Consider the following 21,691-nt stretch of genomic DNA (forward strand, 5'->3'; position numbering starts at 1 on the left):
AGAATCTGATGCTTGTTTTAGATCATCCTTTTGCTTAGGCTTAGTCAATCCTTCAAGCTCCTTTGAAATAGTCTTCTTCATTGGAGCTCTTTTTCTTAGTAGAACGTAACTATCCATCAAGTGTCAAGGAGAAAGAAGACGTCAAAACAATTATGTGTCTACTAGTAGGAATATAGATGATTTAGAGAGGCTATTTGTGATGTAGCACATGCTGACCACCATGTATACAAATGTATCAAAGTGTGGTGATAATGTATGGTATGTGGATTCGGGTGCTTTGAATCACATGACTAGCCATGGAGAGTTGTTTAAAGAAACAAAATTTGCAAAATCTTGGTTATGTAGAGATTGGGGATGACACTACACACCCTATTGCACATATGGAAAATGTTCCATTATGATTGCAAGATGCAATGCAAAGTACTTGGCTAATTTACTTCATGTTCCCAACATTACAAAGAACTTTGTTTTGTATAGGGCAAATGGTTGAGCAGGGTTTGTAGGTACGATTCAATTCACATGGAATATATGTAGAAGAATATAAGAAGACTGGAAAGCTACTTGCACAAGGAAAGAAAGTGGGTCAAATGTTTACTCTTGATGTAAATGTTTCTAAGGTGAATGTTGCAATGTTTGCACAAGGTTCAATTTTTGTTGCAGGTGTTGAGATCTGGCATAACCAAATTGGACATGTAAGTGTACAAAGCCTAAGAACAAGTAGAGAGCTGAGATCTTGTTGGTGTAAACATAAATCTACCCTACACATGGGAACCATCCCTATCCCGTCATTATCATAGGAATCAATCTAATCCTAGTTATCATGCCATGTAAGAATTCAATCCTAGTCAATAGATGGAGTAAATCAAGCTATCCCAGTTAATAGATGGAGTAAATCAAGCTATCCTAATCACAAAATCAGCCCACAAATCACACCTCAATTAGCCTACCTTTTAGCCCTTCAATCAAGCTCATAATCCTAGATAAAGGCCACTCATATATGCATCATTTTGATGACTTACACTCTTAATGCAAGCTATCTATTCCATCTACATTATGTCTACATTGTGATTAAGTTAATTACTTTATTAACGTGTCATTACAATGATGATTTCCACATTTCCAATAGATTCCAACACGTGGTACCAGAGCTTGTAGAGTGATTAGCACATTCCTAATCACCTATCAAAGATCCTATCTATGCTAGACTTAGTGTAAGAATTGAATCTACACAAAGAATACATGCATCTGCTAAGGTAAGGGTCCCACATTAAAGTCAAAAGCTAACCAATGGTTACCAAAGTGAAACTTGTGGAAGCTGCAATCTACTAGCACTAGATCTTCAAATTGTGTGCTCGACAAGTCCAGATTAGGTGTAGGAATTTTTGAAACATCTTAATCGTGAACTTTAGGACACTTGTATACAATTCCGGTTGCTCTGCACAGACCTTTGCTAGCCATGCTTCTGGAAGATTTGTGAAATTCTTTGGGCTTAAAAACTTTAGATAATTGAGGACCAACAAAAATCTAGCCTAGACTTTAGCAAAGTTATCTCAGATATAGCGCCTTGGGCATGGGCAATATGTAGGATCAATTTTGAGTTTCCATGGTGAATTCTTGTAAAAATCTAATCTGCCTTTAGGCATCCAATCCAATCTCCAAGGGACCTAATTTTCTAGCATATGGCATGAGCACAGCCTGTCCTTGTCTACCTCATAGCTAGCCCTTGTCACTTCCAAGGTATCCAATTCCCATTGCTCCCATTCAATTTCTATTTTGACCCTCAAAAGTGGTCCATTGAGCAATATGCTCTCTATTCTTTTGATCTCTGTCCAAACTTCTTCTATCGATGCACTGGATTGTAGCTTCATAGTAGTGATAGAGCTCTTTTGCATTAACAATCAATTCTTCTTTGCAGAATTCCCATTCTGGATCAACTTCCTCTTGCTCTTTTGGATTTTCAGGATCAAATTGCATTGGACTTAGAGGTGGTAGGAGAAAATTTTCCTGTTGGCTAGGGCCTCTTGATGTGCCTGCTTCGGTGAAAGGAGATATCACTGGTGCCTTGAGTACCTTCTCTTGCAGACAATCATTCTCGACCTTCAAAAATTCATGCTGTTGTTTAACTTCGAATTAGATCCCTTTCATGATTCTAAACTTGGTCAATGAGATCTCTATTTTCTTCATGGGGCTGTTGGAAAGGAGCTTTCAAATATTTTTTAGCTCATTAGATGTTGGCATTTGAGTGCTTGAAGCTACTAAGGGCGAGGCTGTTGTTGGTACAACCTTCTTCTCCATTAGGACATTGTAGGTCTTTTTTGAGTTGGCATACCGCTCTTCCACCAAGGTTAGGAGCTCTTCTATTTTTGCCATTTTTCCAAGGCATCCTTCAGTGCTGCTTCGACAGTGTTCCTCACCTCTTCTAATAATTCATTTTCTTGTTGCAATACTGCAAGGCTAGATTGGGCAGTTTGTAGGTTTCTTGAAGCTTTTCTTTCTCCTTCTCTAATTAATCCAGATGTGCTTCTAGCTCCATCAACTCTTTAGCTCTTTAGCTCTTGCCTCATTTTCAGCTTGTAGCTTGTGAGCCAACTAGTCTTGTACTTTATATTTTTTGTTGGTCACATTGAAGAGAGAAATTGAGGCATCCAAGTCTACATGGAGAAGTATGTTATTCACCCTACAACTCTTCCTTTTGTCGGTGTACAACCGCCTTATTTATAGATCCACAAAATCCAAGTCCATTTGTGCGCATGTAACATTCTTTAAATTCTCCAATAATGTGGCTTGAAGTCCTTTTTGGCTTTTTGCATTTTCCTTGAGGGCATCTCGGATCTCTTCCTCTAGCTCACTTACCCTGCCTGCATCCTTCCTCTTCTTGCAAGGCTTTAACTTTTTGTAGCTCGACTTCTTAAGAGACTCTTTTTTCTTCCACTTTTTGCTCTTTCTTTTTGTGTGCTACTTCTCTTGCCTCTTAGTAGTCCTTATCTTCTTGCTCCTCTTGAGCTGCTTGGCCTCTTAGTCATTTTGCATGCATTTCATCAGCAACTCTTGTCAAATTTTGGACAAAATTCGTGTCATGGATCATTGACACCATTATTTCTGCATCAAGAATGATCCTGCCTCAACAGACACTTGTGTTTCTGTGAGCTTGTGCATCAATTATGTGCTTTCCTTCAAAGCCGTTTCCATTGTAGTCTCACTCTGGTGGCATAAAGTCTTCATCATTGCCACCATCATCGTCTTTAGTTTCACCCTCCTCATTCGGTACATCCAATATAGGTGTCATGGGCTTCATACTTCGTGTTTTTTTGAGGGGAAGTAGGATGCAGTGTAGTTTTGCCACCTCTCTCTTTCTTTTCCTTTCTTCTATGTGCTTTCTCAAGCATTCTTTGTCACTGAATTTCACAGGAGGTACCAAACTCTTGCTTTCAATTTGTGCATTTACTGACACATCCCATGGAGGTGGTAGCAAATCCATTCTATCTAAAGCACAATACACTATTCTGGTGAGGGCGAGCATTGCACCAAGGTATGGCATTAGAGGGAGCTTTGCTTTACTCTTGGCCTGTGTGATGCTACTTTTTTCCACTTTTTGGATATTTTCAAGCCATGTGCCAATATATTCTACATTCAAAGGAGTGTTGTGTACTTGCCGGTTTGTGAACTCAATTGCAACACCCTTTTCTCCCATACTCCAATGGTGAGGGTTGGTGACCTGTAGATTCTGTGTATGAAGTTAAAAGGCTAGCTTGATCTCTTGATGGTTGAGATCATCCTAGGCTGTAGAACACCTCTGGCTGTCTTTGTCTGTGTGGTTTCTGTCATAATAAGATAAATGGCCTTCTTCCAATCTCCAAGCTTTCTTCCAATCCCCAAGCTTGCACTTACTGGTTTGTGTACTCAATTGCAACACCCTTTTCTCCCGTACTCTAGCAGTGGGGTTGGTGACCTGCAGATGCTGTGTTTTTAGTTGAAAGGCCAGCCTGATCTATTGATGGTTGAGATCATCGTAGGTTGGATGCTCAGTTATAGAACATCTCTGGCGATCTTTGTCCGCATGGTTTCAATCATTAAGATAAATGGCTTTCTTCCAATCCCAAAACTTACCTTACCATTATAATACAAATGGCCTTTTTCCAATCTCCAAGCTTGCCTTACCAATGGCCTTGTAATAGGGATCTCTCTTTGTAGGCCATCAAAATCTGTCACCCTGCATATGAATCTGTCTATTAGGGTTGTGAACACTTCCCAAGACCTGCAGAAGTCAGGGCCCCATGCTTCCAATGCAAAATAGATTTTTGTAGGCTCAAGATTTCCCACAATCGTGGTGAATTTGCATCTATAGTGTGTAAGTTAAAGAATTTCCTTGTCAACATGTGCACCAACACCCATCTTCCCCTTGTATCCCTGAAATGGACCTAGCCACATACGCATTGTGAGCAAGCATGACATCTATGTCCACATAGCAGTCGGCAGAATATTGCTCAAGCCAAAACTACAACACTTCTGGAGCTTGATTCTAGGGCTATGCTTGTTCTTGCTCCACAAGGTTGGGCAAAGCTATCCTATGTGCCCTTTGTCGGCTACTCCTTCTCAAATCCTCATCATCGGCCATGTCTATGAGTTAAGGTTTTTTAAAGGATTTTTTCTAAGTTAGGATTCCTAGAAAATTTAAGATAGGGATTCACCGCACTAGGTGAAATGGGGATTTTTTGGGAGTGCCGATCCCAACGTATCCACATGTGGAGCATCACTCTATAGGGTCAAAACCCTCGGCAATGTACCTATACCAATAGCCTCGCACGTCGCCCAACAAGGTAATGTAATGAACAAGAGGGTAAATAGCTCATAGTACATGACGAACGAAGGCACGGAAGTGTGGGTGCAAGCTAGGTTGATGGCTAGGTCACTCTCAAGGGCCCCTTCACGCATAAAATGACTTAATTCTGCTATAACCTTATATTAGCCCAATTTGTGTATCGACATGTGCAAATCGATAACTCTAAATTAGCTAAGATTCATATCACAGCTTTTCCTTGACCTCCTGTACATCATAGCCCTATGCTCAAAATTGTCTGATGATATTTCCTCTTCCTACTATAGGAGCAAATCGACATGTTTCTATCGATTTCCAAACCCGAGAATAGATGGATGCATATATGAAGACAAAATGATGTGTACAACATGTCTGTCAAGTTGGTTTTGTGTTTGGATACTTGGTGTGCCCAAAATCTCACTTTTTATGCTTTTATATGAGCTCAAACGGTTCCTGGATGTGCACTTTTGCTCCATTTTTATTCTTGCTTGATTTCTTACTCCATTTTATGGTAGTTCAATGTTTGGATGCTCTAAGAAGAAGAAAAATTTACCTCCCAAACTTGATAATCATGTTTTCTTGACTTGAGGCATGTAATTGCTGCTCCAAACTACCCTGTCTAGCCCTTTAAGTTACCAAAGCTTGGCTTTCTCCCCCATTCCTCGACCTTTGTGTGCTTGAGGATTCGGTTAGGTCTATCCCCCTTCCTATTTTCTATGATGGTCTTGAAGCACTTGAGTTTGTTGCTATGTGTCTATTCATTGGGTGTCTAATGATGCATGTCTATCATCGAAGGTTGAAGATGCGATATGCTACACAATCAATGCATGGAGAAGACTTATGTGGTGCATGAATCCTACAGGTACTTAAGAGATAAATCGGTTAGTTAAGTGGCTTTTGATGTTGAGGATACCACCTTAACTCACTAAATTGATAAGTCCCTTAACGGACTAACTGTCTGAGCAACCTTATGTGAAGAATATTATGGGAATGGGGTTTTATAACGATAATAGATCATTATAGGTGGATACTTAGCCGTATAGATATATGAAAGAATTGATAGGTTACATCATTTTATTAGGAAGCTTGGGACTAATCTCTGAGCATGTTTTGACTGCAGAGTGCCCAACTCTTACTCTTATGCCCATAAACCTATTACCAAAAACTTGACTTGTTTGAAGAACCATTTAGAAGGTTGTGTCCTTGTGTAGGGCAGACTGTTTGCCAACAATGGTAGTTCTTTGTGTGAAATGAGCACTTGAAGATATGTAGCTCACTCCTTGATTGTCAAAGTATTGAAGGTTGATGCCTCCTTTGGACTTGCAGGTTGCACCGACACTAATGAAGTGAAGGTGGTCCATTTGAGTCGTTCAATAATAGAAGATGATGGCTTAAACAAGGTTTGAGGTAACTCATATATGGCAACATATTTCTTTTTATTGTAGTCAGCCCTAATGACCCATCTTTGTTTGGTAATCTCCGCTTTAACTGACGATGATTGAGTGGTCACCTTGCTTGACGTAGCTGAGGTTGAAGTCTACTATGGCAGTGCAGATGGAGACCTTGTTGTAATGCTTTAATCTGTGAACCTTTGAGATGCTTGTGTATTTGGGAGCCACAATTTAGTATTGCCTTCAAAATCGCCTTGGGCTTGAAGTAGCACCTTGGACACCTAACAAAATATTGCATGTGAGTGTGACTGTTTTTGCGTTGATAAAAAAAAGGAATGAGCTATAGTGCTTTTGGTGTTTGTATGTAAGCACTTCTTTGTGGTCATCATTAGTGAATACTTTGGTACCCACCATTGTGCTTTCCCCCATCCTTGGTATTTTTTCCACTAAGGAATGCTTTTACTTGAGCTAGAAGCTGCATGGGTGAGAGCAAGGACTTCCATTGTGGACTCTTTAGGCTGATTTGCAATTGTTTTGTTAAAATTTGAAGTGGATGCACTTCCTGAGTGTTGGATGAACTTTGCTTCTTTTGTCATTTGTGAGCTAGGCCCTATGAGAGATACATATTTTACCTTCAAGGTGTATTGGCAAAGATCCCGATCTAAGATGCATTTGGTTGACAACATCCAATAACTACCTAAAACAACTTGTTCCACTGCTTCTTGTTCGTTAGCAACATAAAATAATTCATAAATTGGTGCATCCTTAATACGAATTTTGACATAACATGTTCTAATGCTGGTGATTTTTGTGTTGTTGAAGCTCTTACAAATGAAGCTTATAGGTAAGAGTTCAGGTTTTCTTATTGCTTCCCATGTTTCATATGACATGACACTGACCCTGAATTTTTAAAGATAGGGACTATGATTGATGGTCATTTTGTTTCAATGGTCGTGTCAAAGCAAGCATTTGGTGTTGTTTTTGTTTGAATTTTGCTTTTTCCAATCGCAAGCATGCTTCTTCTTGAGTTTCTTTCTTGATTTTCATTTAGCGCTCCTCTGCTTTGCAAAATGGTATTTCTTATGCTTACAGACTTTCCTATGAATCTTACAAAGCTTGTTTTGAAGTTTGTCTCATAAGACGTCATGCAAAATTTCTTTATGTTCTTGTAGCGACATTCTTAACTTTCTCGGTATCTTTTCAAGGACTATAGCATCATTAGAGACTATCCCCTCTGAACTGCCTAGGTAGCCAGCTAAATCTACCATATCACAGTCAAAGTACAATATATCTTTCATGTATTCTTACAAGATGTAATCTTCCTTTACATGATGCTCGTCTTCTTCCTCTTTTGGCCCAAAAATTGGCATGATCATCTGTATGGGAATGATATCGTAATTTTCAAGATCGCCAGATTGTGTTGGCTTAGGCAATGCACATATAAAAAGTGTAGCTTGTGCATGGATCCATTCTTGAGGATCTAATTGATGCTCTAGGAAAGGCAATGGAACATATGCATCATCCGTCACACTCCTGCCAATGATCACGTCTTCAAGCTTAATATCCTTACACAAAGCTCTAAAAATCCATAAGCCAACTCTGTCCACTGACATGGTTTCATCAAATTCTTTTGAAGAATCCAAATGAAACTCCTTTACTAGGGATTTGAAAACATCTTTGTAGCTATGATTCTTGAGGTTTACTCATAAGAGCGCATTCTCTTGGCAGAGGTATAAGTAATTTTATTCCCAATCCTGAATCATTCTAAATTGGCACATGAATGGTCTACCCAGAATTACCTCATAATTGGTGTTTTTGCCAAAGTCAACAATAGTAAACATGACTTAACAATCACATGTTCAAGCAATCCAATGGGGTTTTGTAAGCTTCCATTTTCCAATTGCAGGCTCATCCTTCTTCTTTAAATATTTAGGTTTTCCCATTTTCCCATATGGACTTTGTTGCAATGCTGATGTCTACCCCCACTATCCAAGATAGCTATAGATATGACCTTGTTTATTTCCACAGGGAGCATAGTATTTACTTCATCATCCTCACAATATTTGCCCACTTTATTGAGTAGCACTGGAATGGGTTGCTTTGTATCAAGCTTCAAATATTCATCCTTGCAGCCCTTGCTAAGGTGAAAGCTCTTTCTCAGACCTCCACCCTTAGTCAATGTAGCTACCTCTTTCCATAACTCAGGTTTGACCTTTAAAAGATATGCTAAAGGCAGCCCCGGGAAGGTCACCTAATAAAAATGTAACGTATCACGTGAGTTCAACAGAAGGGTATTTAAAGTTCTTGAAACTTACAGAAATATAATTACAGAAGGACATTATTTTTTCAAATTTGAAATCAACTTACAGATTTTAAAGAAAAGGGTACATTATATTCTTAACAAAATTCACAGATAAGGGGTTTTACAAATTTTTTTGAACGCACGTGATATGGTAGTTTTACACATAGTGAACCCCCCGAGAAGGAAGCATACACATACTGGAGTTGGCATCAATGACTGCAGATTTGAAATGTTGTTGTTTTCTAAAAGATTCTTCCTCACGGATGGTACTCTCATGATCTGAGTGTAGCATTCATATTCTCCTAAGTAAGAGGGAATCATCTTGAGGGTATGCTTGATGCATGCAAATGCTATGGTTTGCATCTCCTCAGGAAGAGATAGATTTTCTTCATCCATAGCCTTTTGACTAGTGAAATCTATAATAGAGAAGGGTGGTTATTTAGCAGAGACATCTCGCTCTTTGACTTGTTTTTACACCCCCTCCCACATGTCATTTGCCAATGTTTCCTCAAACTCAGGAATCTCATCTCCAAGGTTTGTAGATGTGAAAGATTTTATCGGCTCAGTGAATTTAGGTGTATCCTCAATCGGTGCATCATAGAATGGAGATAAAGCCACTCCTTCACTCCCTTTCTCAACACTTGAAGTGGCTTCAATGATGGTTTCCAGGGTTGGTTTCATAAAAGTTGGACCTCTTTTGTATGCAAGTGGTGGTCCCTCTAAAAGTGTTTGGGTATCCCTAATCAGTTGTTGATGGACATCTAGATTGATCTTCTCTTCATCATACAAGGATTAGGATAATCTTACAGATTTTTTTAGGTAGCTCAGTGAGAGCTATTATCCTGCTTTCATAAGATTTAAATGTGGCATCTAAGGTCTCATTGGTCTTTTATACAAGAATAGATCCTCTCAAATCCTTTTTAGAATTTGAGACTTGCTCCTTTTTGGCTGGTTCACTCATTTTGGTTTCTCTTTGTGTCTTAGGATCATTCTTGAATTTGAGAATTCCTTCTAATTTCTTAGGAATGGGATTCTGCTTGTCTGAGCTAGATTTTCCCTTGGAGTTCTTACCACATTGATTGTGAGCCTTCCTTCTAGTAGATTTCTTTGTTTCTTGTGGCTCTCTCATGGTTGGTTCTACTCTAGGGATTGTCCCTCATGTTTGAATTGGAGCATCTTTGTGTTGGGCTTTTGTTATGACTCTGAATGGTACTACCTCACTCTCATTCTCTGATGTTGTTGGAGATAGAATCAGCGATACTATGTTGAGGCTCGTTGGATTGTTTGGTGTAGTGGCCTCTACGGGCTTTAGTAGACAATCTTTTAGAAAATGCTCCATACTACAACCTAGACAATACCTCTCCAAAGGTGCGATCCTTGGTGCAAGTCTCACTGGCGCTCGTGGGTTTGCCTTGGCTGGTTGGTTACAATTTGGACAATCTCTTACAAAATGAGGACTACCACAATCGAAACAAGGCCCTAATGCTTGTTGTTGCAGTAGTTATTGTGCTGGGAATGACTTATTTGTCAGGTACAATCCTAGGTATCCTCGATAAATCATAGGTTGTGGGCCTAAAATCATCAATGAACTCAAGTCCCTTTCATCTCTAGCAAACATTCCTGGACTTAGGTTGGGTTCTAGTGAGATATCAACAAGGGGTTCGATGAGAGGATAGCTCTCTTCCATGTAGTATGGTTGAGATCTCACAAGCTCCATAGCCACATCTAGATACTTGTAATCTACATATCTAAATTGTGCACTGCTAGGTACAAGAGGTTGTGCTCCTAACATAGGCCTAGCTTGTTCTTGGGAAACTAGATTCCTTTCTAGGTTTACAACATGTTGCCTTGTCTAAGATCCAGGAAAAGCGGTTTGTTGTTCCATCCTCATTTAGGAAGCACGGTTGCAGTCTTAGGTCACATGAGTGTAGTTCCAAGAACACATTGCACATATGTGAGAGGTGGACTCTACTAAGCTATCTTGCAAGGGTAGGGCACACAGTTCTCCAGAAACCATTGCTCATCAATGCTAGTTGTGCCTTCTTCTGAGAGGGTGCTCAATAACTGATATGCTCTCTTTACATCTATTCCCTATGGTGTTAATGTGAAATACGACATTAGCCCCACCTCGCTGAAGATGGTAGCTACATCATGGTGCCTAGATAACTCTTGTAGATTCTCTGGCTGGATGATCATTGTCCAGGCTGTCTCCTCAGTTGTCTTGAAGGTGCCTGTGAACACTCCTGAGTTGAATGCTTGCAATGTCTCCTTGTCAATATATTCTTGTGCTAATTGAATCTTGGTGATCTCAAAAGGTTCCATCTCTTCTAGGAGTTTCTTCTTGCTCTTGTATCTTGATTTCCGCTGATGAGGTTGAGACACCATTTCACATGAAGGTAGAAACCATCATAGCCCACATGAACGAAGCTTTAAAGATGAATTTTGATTACTCATAACTTTGTTCAGAACTATTGAAGTAGACATTTAAGTTCTGAATTTGACGCTTATGGCACGGAAACAAAATTGATGATATCTGGCAATCCAGAGCTTAGTTTTTGATGCTGCTTAACCCAATGGTTTTGTCAATACCTAGGCTAGCTGTGTGCAAGAGCAAATGGGTTTGTGTGTAGAACAGTAAGAGATCGTGATCTCTTGCCTAATGCATAGTAATACACTTTAACAACATGATAACATTGTATACCTACTGTGGAATGCAGTGAGTATGACAAGAATGAACCTAAACCTCAAAATTTCCATGCTTTAGCCATTTTCTCTGTTGTGGACTCTGAAATGAGTAGATTTGACTTAAAGTGGGCATTTGATTGATTGATTGACCTTTGGCCTACTCAAAGCTATGTACTAATGGTAGGCAACACAATGATGCAACCTGCATGTACTAGTCAGTTGAGCAGCAAGAGATCATGATCTCTTGTCTGATTCATGATGATAGGATTTGAACACATGATGATATTGTGCATGTGAGCTGAGTCTATTGAGTATGTTTTTATTCATGGTTTGGCTAAATGTACTTAGATATGCTCATTGCAAGGTTTTTGACATCTTTTGCGGTCTCAAAGTGGGGCTTGTTTTCTTGTGCACTTGTGATGAAATTTGGAGCATCTTAGATGGTCTCTACCACTACCCTGATGATCTCCAACAGTCATGAGACTCTTTAGTTGGCTAGAATAGGCTTATATGCATTAGATGCTTTGATCAGATCCGCTTTTAAACCACACATGCACTCAATACTCCATGAGGATTGTTTTGCGCAGTCCTTAAGATTTGTTGCATCTTTTTCTTGCCTTAATCAACTTCTTTGGTCACCTGCTTGTAAGACTTTAATTTTTGTTCTTGTTTTGACTTTGATGTGAGTGATTTGTTTGATTTACTGTACCTGTGAGTTACTGGTTAATCCCTACACCTTGTCAATACCCAATTAGTACTTTAGAGTCCATCTGAAGCTCAAGAATGGAATGAAAATTGTATTTTAGTGTCCTTGCCACCTCTACCATCAATAAGTCTTGAAAATGAGGCATCTATTGTGATCCCTCTGAGATGTTACTTCACAATCTGCTTAGGTAGTCCAGTAGAAAGCCAACCATTTTGTCAGTGACCCTTGTTCAGTTGCATGGTAAGAGATCACAATCCCTTACCTACTTCACAATGACATATTTGGATTTGATTAACTTGTTGTACATGTCCTTCCCATGCTTTGTGGAGGTTTTGAACCCAATTGAAGGTCATTTTCCATGTGCATGACCATATTCTGGAGTTTGTCTTTCCAAAGTGGTAAAATCTTGTGTTTGACATTGTTTTTGTGGTTCATTTGATCCCATACTTCACTCAAATAATGGGGATGATGTGTAGATTTCAGCCATGAGGTCAAACATATGCACAGTGAAGAATGGTAAGAGATCACGATCTCTTGTCTGTTGTCACATAGTGATGTGTTCTAAGATTGCCATCATGTTTCCCATCTTCTGTAGGTGTATTTTGGTATGTTGGTTCTCCATTCAGATTTGTTTTGACTATGTTATGCATGTTTCTAGGTTAGGGTTTCCCCATTCTTGACATTGCCCCCTACGAATGATATGCAGTCTCTCTCATGCAAACACATTCATAAGCATGTTCTAGCATATGTCTAGGAAGTACATGTAAGAGGGTGTGGACTCTGGATTTGCGTGACGCACGTACAAAGGCTCGGAAGTGCAGCAAACTCTAGGTCACCAAGTGAATTCTCTAGCTCTCGCTCACACTGCAATTTCACATAATGAATGCTCTAAGTGTTCTAGGTGCATATAACCCAAACCTCAGCCGATCCATGCCTATGATATTTTTTCATAGTTAGGCTCAGTACATCTTACAGATGACCTCAGGCTTTGACCATTCATCATTTGGAGAACCGCAGACCCCATTAGCCCACTCTAGCCGTATTGCATGCCTGGTTTATAAGTGAAATTTTCAACTTTGTCAATTTGAATTGTGATTGATTCCACTGGTTTGCCTTAGCTTATAGATTGGATGTTTGAGCTCAGAAAAATTTCCAGAGTCTTGGAACCTGCTGTTTTTATTTTCCTAGTGCTTATTAGCAAAAAATAGAAAAAATAACAAAAATTATCAAATTCAAAATACAAAAAAGTACCAAAATTGCAATCCTGACTAAATAAAATAAAGCGGATCAATTCTTGACTCATTTTGATGTATTTTGGAGTCCGAAACTGATTTATTTATTATGAACCGATAGTAGAAAACATTGCCACTATACATGTATACACTCACACCTAGGGGTTCATATATGACGTAGCTCCCCGTCTATTGGACTTGTTTGGGCAGACTCACACAAGGTTTATGCAAAAATAATGCAATCAAATAAACCACACTTTCACAAAACAAGGAAAACAATGCCCAAACGACTATTAACATGGTTGGTATTTCCCTCCCCCACACCTATAACAATATCTGTCCCTGGATTTTGGGAGACCATTGTAATTTTTCAATGCTTTGTGTAAAGTTTTCTTGTGCATGGATTAAAAATAAGTGTCTATGGATGGCCATTTAATGTAGCCCTATTATGCCAACCACAGTTAGTGCATTCATAAGAGTATGTTGTGCGAGAGAAGGGTCTTGGAGCAATACGATCCAAGGGCTTCTGCTGGCGAGGCTATACTCATTCTTTCCTTGAATCTGATGATGTGTAATCTAACCATTTGATAGGTTTTATAGATCTTTCTGGAAGAATTGCAAAGAGTTGAAATTGTAACAAGATGGATCTATCTCAATGGATATTTCACTCACCTTAGGCGCTTCTGTATATGTTGTAGTTCTGGCCGTCTACCCAACTTGACAAGTATTTACAACCTACATTGGCTTTGTGTTTGAACTGGAGGCCATGCTTTCCATTGTTATTTGATAGGGGATGGAGGCAGTGATCTGTGGTACCCATTTACCCTTTTCCTGCCTTGATTTTTTTCTTTTGATGATATTTGGGCAAGCTGAATGTTGGTGTTTACTTTCAGTTGTATCTATTTTTTGTATGCTCTTTGGAAGCCAAACTCTGTATGCCTGCTTGACCATGATAGGCTCCATAGATGGACTTCTAAAAGGATTTTGCGACTGTTTTTTTGTATGTTTTGGGATCCAAATGGTCTTATTCCCTTCATAATATCCCTGTGCTTGAAGTACTGATCTTCTTACCCATTTTTTTGTATGGCATTGATTAATTAGATAACAGTATCTTTCGCCTCCACTACGATTCACCTTGTGGTGTTGTACTACAACCTTGATAGTGGAGGCTACTTTCATTCCATTAGTTGTTTCCGTTGGTTGACTTGGGATCCATATGTGTTTCCACTCCCACTGAACTTCCTTGAGCTTCTTTGGAATCCATAGTGCGTGTTGGTCCTTTTTCTCTACCCGTGCTGCATGAGAAACCAATTTTCTTTTGTTTTCTCTTCTGGTTGGCTAGCAACTAAAGATGTTTTTGTTGTCCTTGTGGGTGTTGATGGTTCGATGTCTGATATTTCATTTTCATCGTCCTTCCACTCTGGATAGAAATTAATGCCTTGTTGTTTCCAATTAGGAACACCGTTGTATGTGCGTTGCCATGGAGTACCCAGGATCACTGGTGTTATCATCCGCCCTGGCTTCATAACATAAAATCTATGACGCTCATTAGTTTGTTCAAAGAACATGTCAATTTCACAACAGCCTTATTCACCTTTCTTATCATCTGCAAATGTGGAGACCTCTACTTTGGTGTCTACCAAGTCTATTTGTTCCATTAGGGAAATCCAAGTGTCATGGTTGATTATGTTAAGATCAGCTCCAGAGTCTACTAATGCATGCATTCTCTTTTGTTTCTTCCCCACATAGATTATAACTTGTGGCCTAATGTTGTTTTCCTCCCCATCTATGCGTGTATGTAAGTTAATCCTAAGGTGTTTTGAGGGTTCCAATTTCCCTTCTATAGCTTTACATCATTGTTCAATTTCAAAGCACGTGCTTTGGCTTCTACTTGTGCTTCCTATTTGATTTCCTCATTATAGTTTTTGCAAGATTTTGCAGCATGAAACCGCTCAAGAATATCTCTTGTTAATGGCTCATTGTATTTCTTGAGACGACATCCACTTATCCAATTAGCCATAGGTTCCTCGTCAAGTGTAGCTAGATAACTGCTCCACTAGGTGATAAGTCACGAATGACATATGGACCCATGTCGCACTTTTTAAGCTTGGATATGTGTTGTTTTAGTGTGTACACTAAGGCCAAGTCTCCCTTTTTAAATTCTTTACTAATGACATGAGCATCATGGAACTTTTTCAATCGTCACTTTTGTGCATACATTCTAGATATTGCTTTTAGCCTGAATTCGTCCAACTTCTTCAGCTCAGTAAGTATATGAGAAAAGGCATGACCCATACATTCAAGGCTCCTTGCTACTTGTAGCGTGGGAATGAGAAATTAGATTGGCAATATGGCATCAAGACCAAACACAATGTTGAATGGCATGGTGCCTAAAGCCATTTTTTAGGCTACCCGGTATGCCCATAAAGCTCCATTAAGTTTCATTTCCCAATTCATGCGTGAGTTATCAACAATTTTCTTAAGCATTGTACATAGAATCTTATTGGTACTCTCTGCTTGTCCGTTTTCTTGCGGATGATAAGGGGATGACTTCTTATGTACCACCATAAATTCATCAAGTAGATAGTGGATTACTTCATTTAAGAAGTGTGTTCCTCTATCACTTACAATTTCAATGGGTAACCCATATCTTGTAAAGACATATTCATACAAGAAACATGCAGTAGTCCTAGCATCATTCTTTGGAGTGGCTTTTGCTTCAACCCACTTCGTCAAGTAATCAGTCGAAACAACAATATATTGTTCCCGTGTTCGATATGCGGGTGGATTTATAGGACCGACAAAGTCTATACCCCACTTGGCAAAAGCTTGAGCTCCCATCATTGGTCTTAACGGCATGTTATCCCTACGAATAGGTACCTTTACCTATTGGCAATCATCACACCTCTTAACAAACTCGGAAACATCCTGGAACAATGTTGGCCACCACAATCCTATAGTCATACTTGCCTTAGCAGTAGTGTCTGCAGAAAAGTGTCCTCCGGACAAGCCCACATGAGATTGTTCAAGCACTCTCATATACTTCGCTTCCGTAACACATAGTCTCAATTGTTTTTCTTTACCTCTCTTGTAGAGTTGATTAGCAATCATCTCATAATCTCTTTATTCAAGTTCAATAGACTTATGACGAGCTTGATTACTTTTTCTAGCAACAATCGTTGCTCTAAGTAGTCCACTATGTACTTGCTCCATTGAGGTGCTATTGAAACTTGAAATAATGTAGCATGTGGAACAGGTGGTTTAGTTGTGCATATGATACATGTTCAAACTAAGTCATGGACCTCTTGTCTCATTGTAGGCCACCATACCCCTTCCCAGAGCACTCTTTTCGTACCATGTGGATACCCCCTATTGTTACATGGGCATTTTCCAAATAGTGTGTCTTCTCTATGGGCTCAATGCACAATTGTAGTATACCATCCTGACCCTTATGGTACATTCGTCCTGCAAGCATAGTAAAAGGGGTTGCCCTTTGTACCAATTCTTGCTTTTCTCTCAACGATAGAAGAATATCTAGTTGTCCAATAGTCATTAGTGGCACCAAATCCTCACTCCACTTAGGAATCATTTCTACATTAAATAGACAAGCATCAAGAAGATCATCTTCTACACCAACAGGTGCTTCCCCACTCAATAAGCGAGACAAATGGTATGCCCTTTGGTGTTTAGTTCCCTTCTTTACTTCAAGAACAACTCAAAGAGGCACAATGGAACTATCATAAACACAGTTTTAAAAGTCATGGGGAGGATAGATGACTTATCAAGGTTGTTAAACACACTCTAGGAACCTAAGACAAGATTAAATTAAAGTAAGGTCTCTTGATGAGATTTCTCTTTTATGAAGTATGATGGACGAAAGAATGCTCACATGGTTCTTTCTTGGTTATCCTAATTGGATGAGTACTTTCAAGGAGAACAATTTAGAGAATCAGACATAATCAAGTGTGCAAAAAATCAAATGACTGAGCATGATCCACTTTGGTGGAACATCATCTATAAGTGACCAAAGACTTGGAAAAGATTCCAACACATAATAGGTTTTGGAAAATTCTTCTTTCACTTGAAAACATGGAGAAAGTTTCTTGCTCTATCTTCAAATGTAAGTATGTCATAGGCTTGGAGACTACTCTCCATGCTAAAGTCAATAAGTTATGACCTCATTCATTTAAATGAGCTATCTCTTCAGCTCATGATGTTGAAACTGCCAAAAGAGGAAATTCAACATAGAAACCACCGATGTTCAAGAAGAAAAACTCTTATTGATGCATGGATCTTCTACGTCTCCACCAAGACTATCTAATAGAGTCAATAACCCCCATCCATGGCATAATTCTTACCAATAACAATGCTATAATTGACCATGTCTTGATTCAAAGAAAATAAATAATTATTGTTAAAATAATGTTCCTCAGTCTTCATTTGTTTCTCTTTCTAAGCCATAGAAAAAATCTCCATCAAATCACAATAATGATAATAATGGAAACAAGAGTAATGGCAACCCAATTTGAAGACTATCATTTGCTACAAGTGTTAGAAAGCTAGGCATAAAGCTATGAAATGTCCTCTCAAAAATTCAACCCCTTCTTCACACTTCATGTAAGAATATGAACATGACAATACGATTCAAATGCACAACATGGATACTACCAAAGATAACGAGTTTGTAGATCATGATCAAGATCATCAAGGTGACTTGAATGACCAAGAAAACCCAAGCACTTCCATTCCTCAATGTCATAGTCTTCTACGCATGCAAGCTAAAATTGGTTATTATGTTTTTGCTTTATTACATGACGATGGGAGTAAACATGATTGAATTTCTATATGTATTGCACACAAGTTAAAATTAAATATGACACCCACAATTTATAAAATAAAAGTAGCATTCCAAGAAATGAAATTCAATTATGTGCATGTAACATTTAATGGCCTAAAATCTTATGTGTAGCGGAAATTAGCATGAACATAGTGAGCATTTCATTAGAGTTGATTCCTAATGAGAATTATAAGAGTGCTTGGGTGGAGAGAGAGAGCAACAAAAAGCATAACACCTAGTTAGATAGCATCGACAATACTTTCAAAAGAGAGAGCAATTAAGCTATTGACAACAGTTGAGGACCGGATTTGCATGGAGCCGGTCCCCCCTCCAAAAGGCTTTGTATTATGGTTTCTCCCATCAAGAGAGACATTGTACAATACAATTCTTTGTGTTCCTTCAAGACTAGCTAGTGCAATGAAGATGGAAGCTTCATACACCAAGCAAAACACTTAATCAAACACAACTTGAATTATCCCTGTTCTCAGACCCAAGACCTCACACACCTTCGAAGATGGTGAGAGCTAGCAGGGTATGAGAGTAGATTGAGAGGAAAAAGAAGTATCTTACGAGAAAGAAGTACATCTCCTCACATAATCACTCATATTAGCATAGCTTAGCTTAGTAATTAGCTTGGTAGAGAAGATGAGCATGCATTGAAGCTTGGCTCTTGGTTGGATTTGCATCCACATGCCAAGAGAGTGTTGATGTAGGCTTCTATCTCACAAGCTTGGAGTAGGTGATGAGCTCTCCATTAAAGCTTGGGAGGAGATAGAGTATTTTTCCCTTCACACATGGTCAAGTGTGAGAATGTGAGAGTGAATGCCAAGCAAAAATCAGCCCCCCCTCTCTCTTGGGCGAGCCCTAGCTGCTAAGTTAGGCTGGCTTTTTCCTCATTGGACCTCCCCAGGTCAAGCCAATAGGAATTAAGCAGCATAAGTGATAGCCTTCTGACATGTGTCCCCCTTTCCCCTTTTGTGAGAGCTTTAGATAATTAAATAATTAAACTAAACTCTCATTGGACCCCTTTGCCTCCTGGCCAATAGGAATCAGGCAAGCCATGGGGCTTCTGAATGCTCATTGGACCCCTTGGGAGACTGCCCAATAGTCTTCTAGGACACTTAATTCTTATTGGTTTCTTTTATTAAATGTTTTTAAATTAATTAAACTAGATTTACTCTAGCTTAATTCTCATTGGTCCACTTCAAGGGTCTTCCAATAGGAATTGGGCACACCTTGTGGGCATCTGGCCTAGGGAGCTGACATGTGTCCCTCATTCCTTTTGTGTAAAGGGAGCCTGTGTGTGTGTGTGTGGTTTTCTCTCTCATCCCCTAGCTTTGGGGCTCGCCCCCTCCCATGTAGGGATGCAGAAAGACTTTTTGGGCACACACTAAGCATCCAATTTTCCCTAAGGTTGACCTTTGGACACAACCTTTGAATTTTGGAACCTTAGCATTTTGGAAGTCTTAATGGGATGAACCTTAGGGTCTTTTTAGCCCGTTGTTTCACATGGCTCTTTTGCAGATGGCCCCCCCTTTGGATCCCTATTTTCCCTCCTTTGGATCCCTATTGTGGCCGGTCTGCTAACTTAACCAATATTCTAGCTTTTTCTCCCTTGGCACTTCCCCACATTAAATGATCAGTTTAATATGAGAAAATCATTTAGGAGAATTAGATATTGATTATTATGACATTACCTCTCTCTTGAAATCATAGTCGTCCTCGACTATGGTGTAGAGAAGATAAAGCATATGCATGAGTCCTTTTCTTAGCGGGTAGAGGATCCCTATGTTACCCTACGACATCATTCCATAATGGATGACTAGTCCATTTGGCGCTTGAGAGCCTGAGGCTGCCGCAAGCATGTCTGCACATTAGTCCTATCAGTCTTCCATAGTAGAGTGACAAGCTCTACTTGGTGTTTGGGAGACGTCGTCTCCACAAACTTGATCTAAGCATGCATACTACTTCATTTTTGTGCACAAATAAAGAAAAAGAGAGTCTTATAAGACAAAAATTTTTGTTCATTTTTTTAACATTTTGTACATTTGCTTACTCTTGGGAAGCATTGTAAGCATTGACAAGGTTTAGGTTATCCTTTAATTGTATGCCTTGCATCCATCTAGCATCTTCAAAAGGATAATTCTTAAACTTAATAAGATATCGTCGGATAGTCTTACCGCCTCTTAATACCTTGTCTTCATGTCGGAGAATGGACTCGGGCTGCAGCACCTCCTCGTGGTCCTCGATCTCCGGTGGGTCTTCAATAGTTGGTTCTTGAGGTGGCTCTCCTTTGTAAGGCTTTAAGAGGCTCACATGAAAAGCATTGTGTATGAGCCAATGATTGGGCAACTTAAGTTGATAGGCCATCTCATTGATTGGCCTAAGAATCTGGAAGGGACCATAGTACCTTTTTGCTAGTTTAGCATAGTACTTTTGGTGGCCCGTAGGATTCTTGCCCGTCGTGTGCCTTAATCGAGCCTTGGGAAACTTTAACAAGACCCAATCGTTTTCTTTAAAGGCTTGGGCTCTTCTGTGCTTGTCAGCAGCAGCCTTTTGCCTTTGCTGTGAGATAGAGATAGCATCCTTAATCTTTTGGAAAGATTCTTGTAGGTCTCGGCTATACTCATCTGCAGCAAAGATCTTCCCATGTACCTTAAGTAGCAAGGGACTTTTTGATCTTCCCTCAATTACCTCGAAAGGTGCTTTTCCTGTAGAAGTATGTACAGTGTTATTGTAAGCATACTCTACTAAGGGTAAGTACTTCTCCCATTGGGATCTTTGATCTACTTCCGTTACATAGGCTTTTAGTAGATCGAGAATAGTTAGGTTAGCTATTTCACTTTGGCCATCAGTTTGTGGATGATAGGCCGAAGAGAAGTTTAGCCTTGTTCCTAAATTCTCAAAGAGTCCCTTCCAGAAATTACTGGTCATTCTAGGATCTCTATCCGACACTATGGACATTGGCAAGCCATGGTACTTGAAAATTTGCGAAATGAAGAGGGTTGCCATTTGATGGGCTTTGATAGTCTTTTTGACAGGTATAAAATGAGCTTGTTTACTGAACCTGTCTACTATCGTCCATATTCCCGTATTCCCATGGATAGACTTAGGCAATCCAAAGATAAAATCCATGGATATGCTCTCCCATGGTGAATTAGGGATTGGCAAGGGTTGAAGCAATCCAAGTTGCTTCCCTCTATCAAATTTTGTCTTTTGACATACCACACATTTGGAAACATACTCATGTATGTTCACTTTCATGGTAGGCCAATAGAAATATGTTTCAATTCCCTTTAGGGTAGACTGAATCCCTCTATGCCCCGCATATGGGGGAGCATGAGATTCATACATTACTTTCTCACGTAGTGAGTTAGTAACGCATAGTCTATTGCCATAGAGAAGATAGCCATCTTGTAAAGTAAATGGTTCTTCTTTCTTCCCTAAGGCAAGGGCTGAAATCACATCTCTAAAATCGGGATCAATAGCATACTCATCTATCATTAAAGATAGATCATTGTGAGTTGCTATGGAAACCGCATTCACTCTCGGTCGTCTTGAGAGTGCATCGGCTACTTGATTATGCTTGCCAGCAATGTGAGCAATATGAAAATGAAATTGCGAAAGGAAATTTGCCCACCTCATTTGTTTGTCGGAGAGCTTGGTCTGCGTCATGAAGTACTTAAGACTTTGGTGATCCGTTCGCAGAATAAAAGGAGTCC

At 39.5% G+C, this 21,691-nt stretch overlaps 2 protein-coding genes across 2 annotated transcripts; both read right to left on the minus strand.

Annotated features, from left to right (window-relative positions):
• Positions 1-3,196: 3,196 nt before the first annotated feature.
• On the minus strand, positions 3,197-3,691 carry LOC147458403 (uncharacterized). Its single transcript, XM_086511827.1, has one exon. The coding sequence runs from the start codon at positions 3,689-3,691 to the stop codon at positions 3,197-3,199; it is 495 nt and encodes a 164-aa protein (XP_086367953.1).
• Positions 3,692-14,418: 10,727 nt separating this feature from the next.
• Positions 14,419-14,856, minus strand: LOC147458404 (uncharacterized). Its single transcript, XM_086511828.1, has 2 exons — positions 14,727-14,856; positions 14,419-14,648 (listed from the first exon to the last, which is right to left on the minus strand). The coding sequence occupies exons 1-2, from the start codon at positions 14,854-14,856 to the stop codon at positions 14,419-14,421; spliced, it is 360 nt and encodes a 119-aa protein (XP_086367954.1).
• Between the last annotated feature and the right edge of the window lie 6,835 nt (positions 14,857-21,691).

Source organism: Adiantum capillus-veneris, chromosome 5, assembly GCF_014529385.1.
Source record: "Adiantum capillus-veneris isolate H3 chromosome 5, ASM1452938v2, whole genome shotgun sequence".
Lineage (NCBI taxonomy): Eukaryota > Viridiplantae > Streptophyta > Polypodiopsida > Polypodiales > Pteridaceae > Adiantum > Adiantum capillus-veneris.

Bases quoted from the DNA above. Each gene is read 5' to 3' on its own strand.
- LOC147458403 (XM_086511827.1), bottom strand. From the start codon at position 3,691: ATGGGAGAAAAGGGTGTTGCAATTGAGTTCACAAACCGGCAAGTACAC.
- LOC147458404 (XM_086511828.1), bottom strand. From the start codon at position 14,856: ATGCATGCATTAGTAGACTCTGGAGCTGATCTTAACATAATCAACCAT. The intron at 14,649-14,726 runs GTGAATAAGGCT...TTATGAAGCCAG, and splicing joins ATTTGCAGATGATAAGAAAG to GGCGGATGATAACACCAGTG.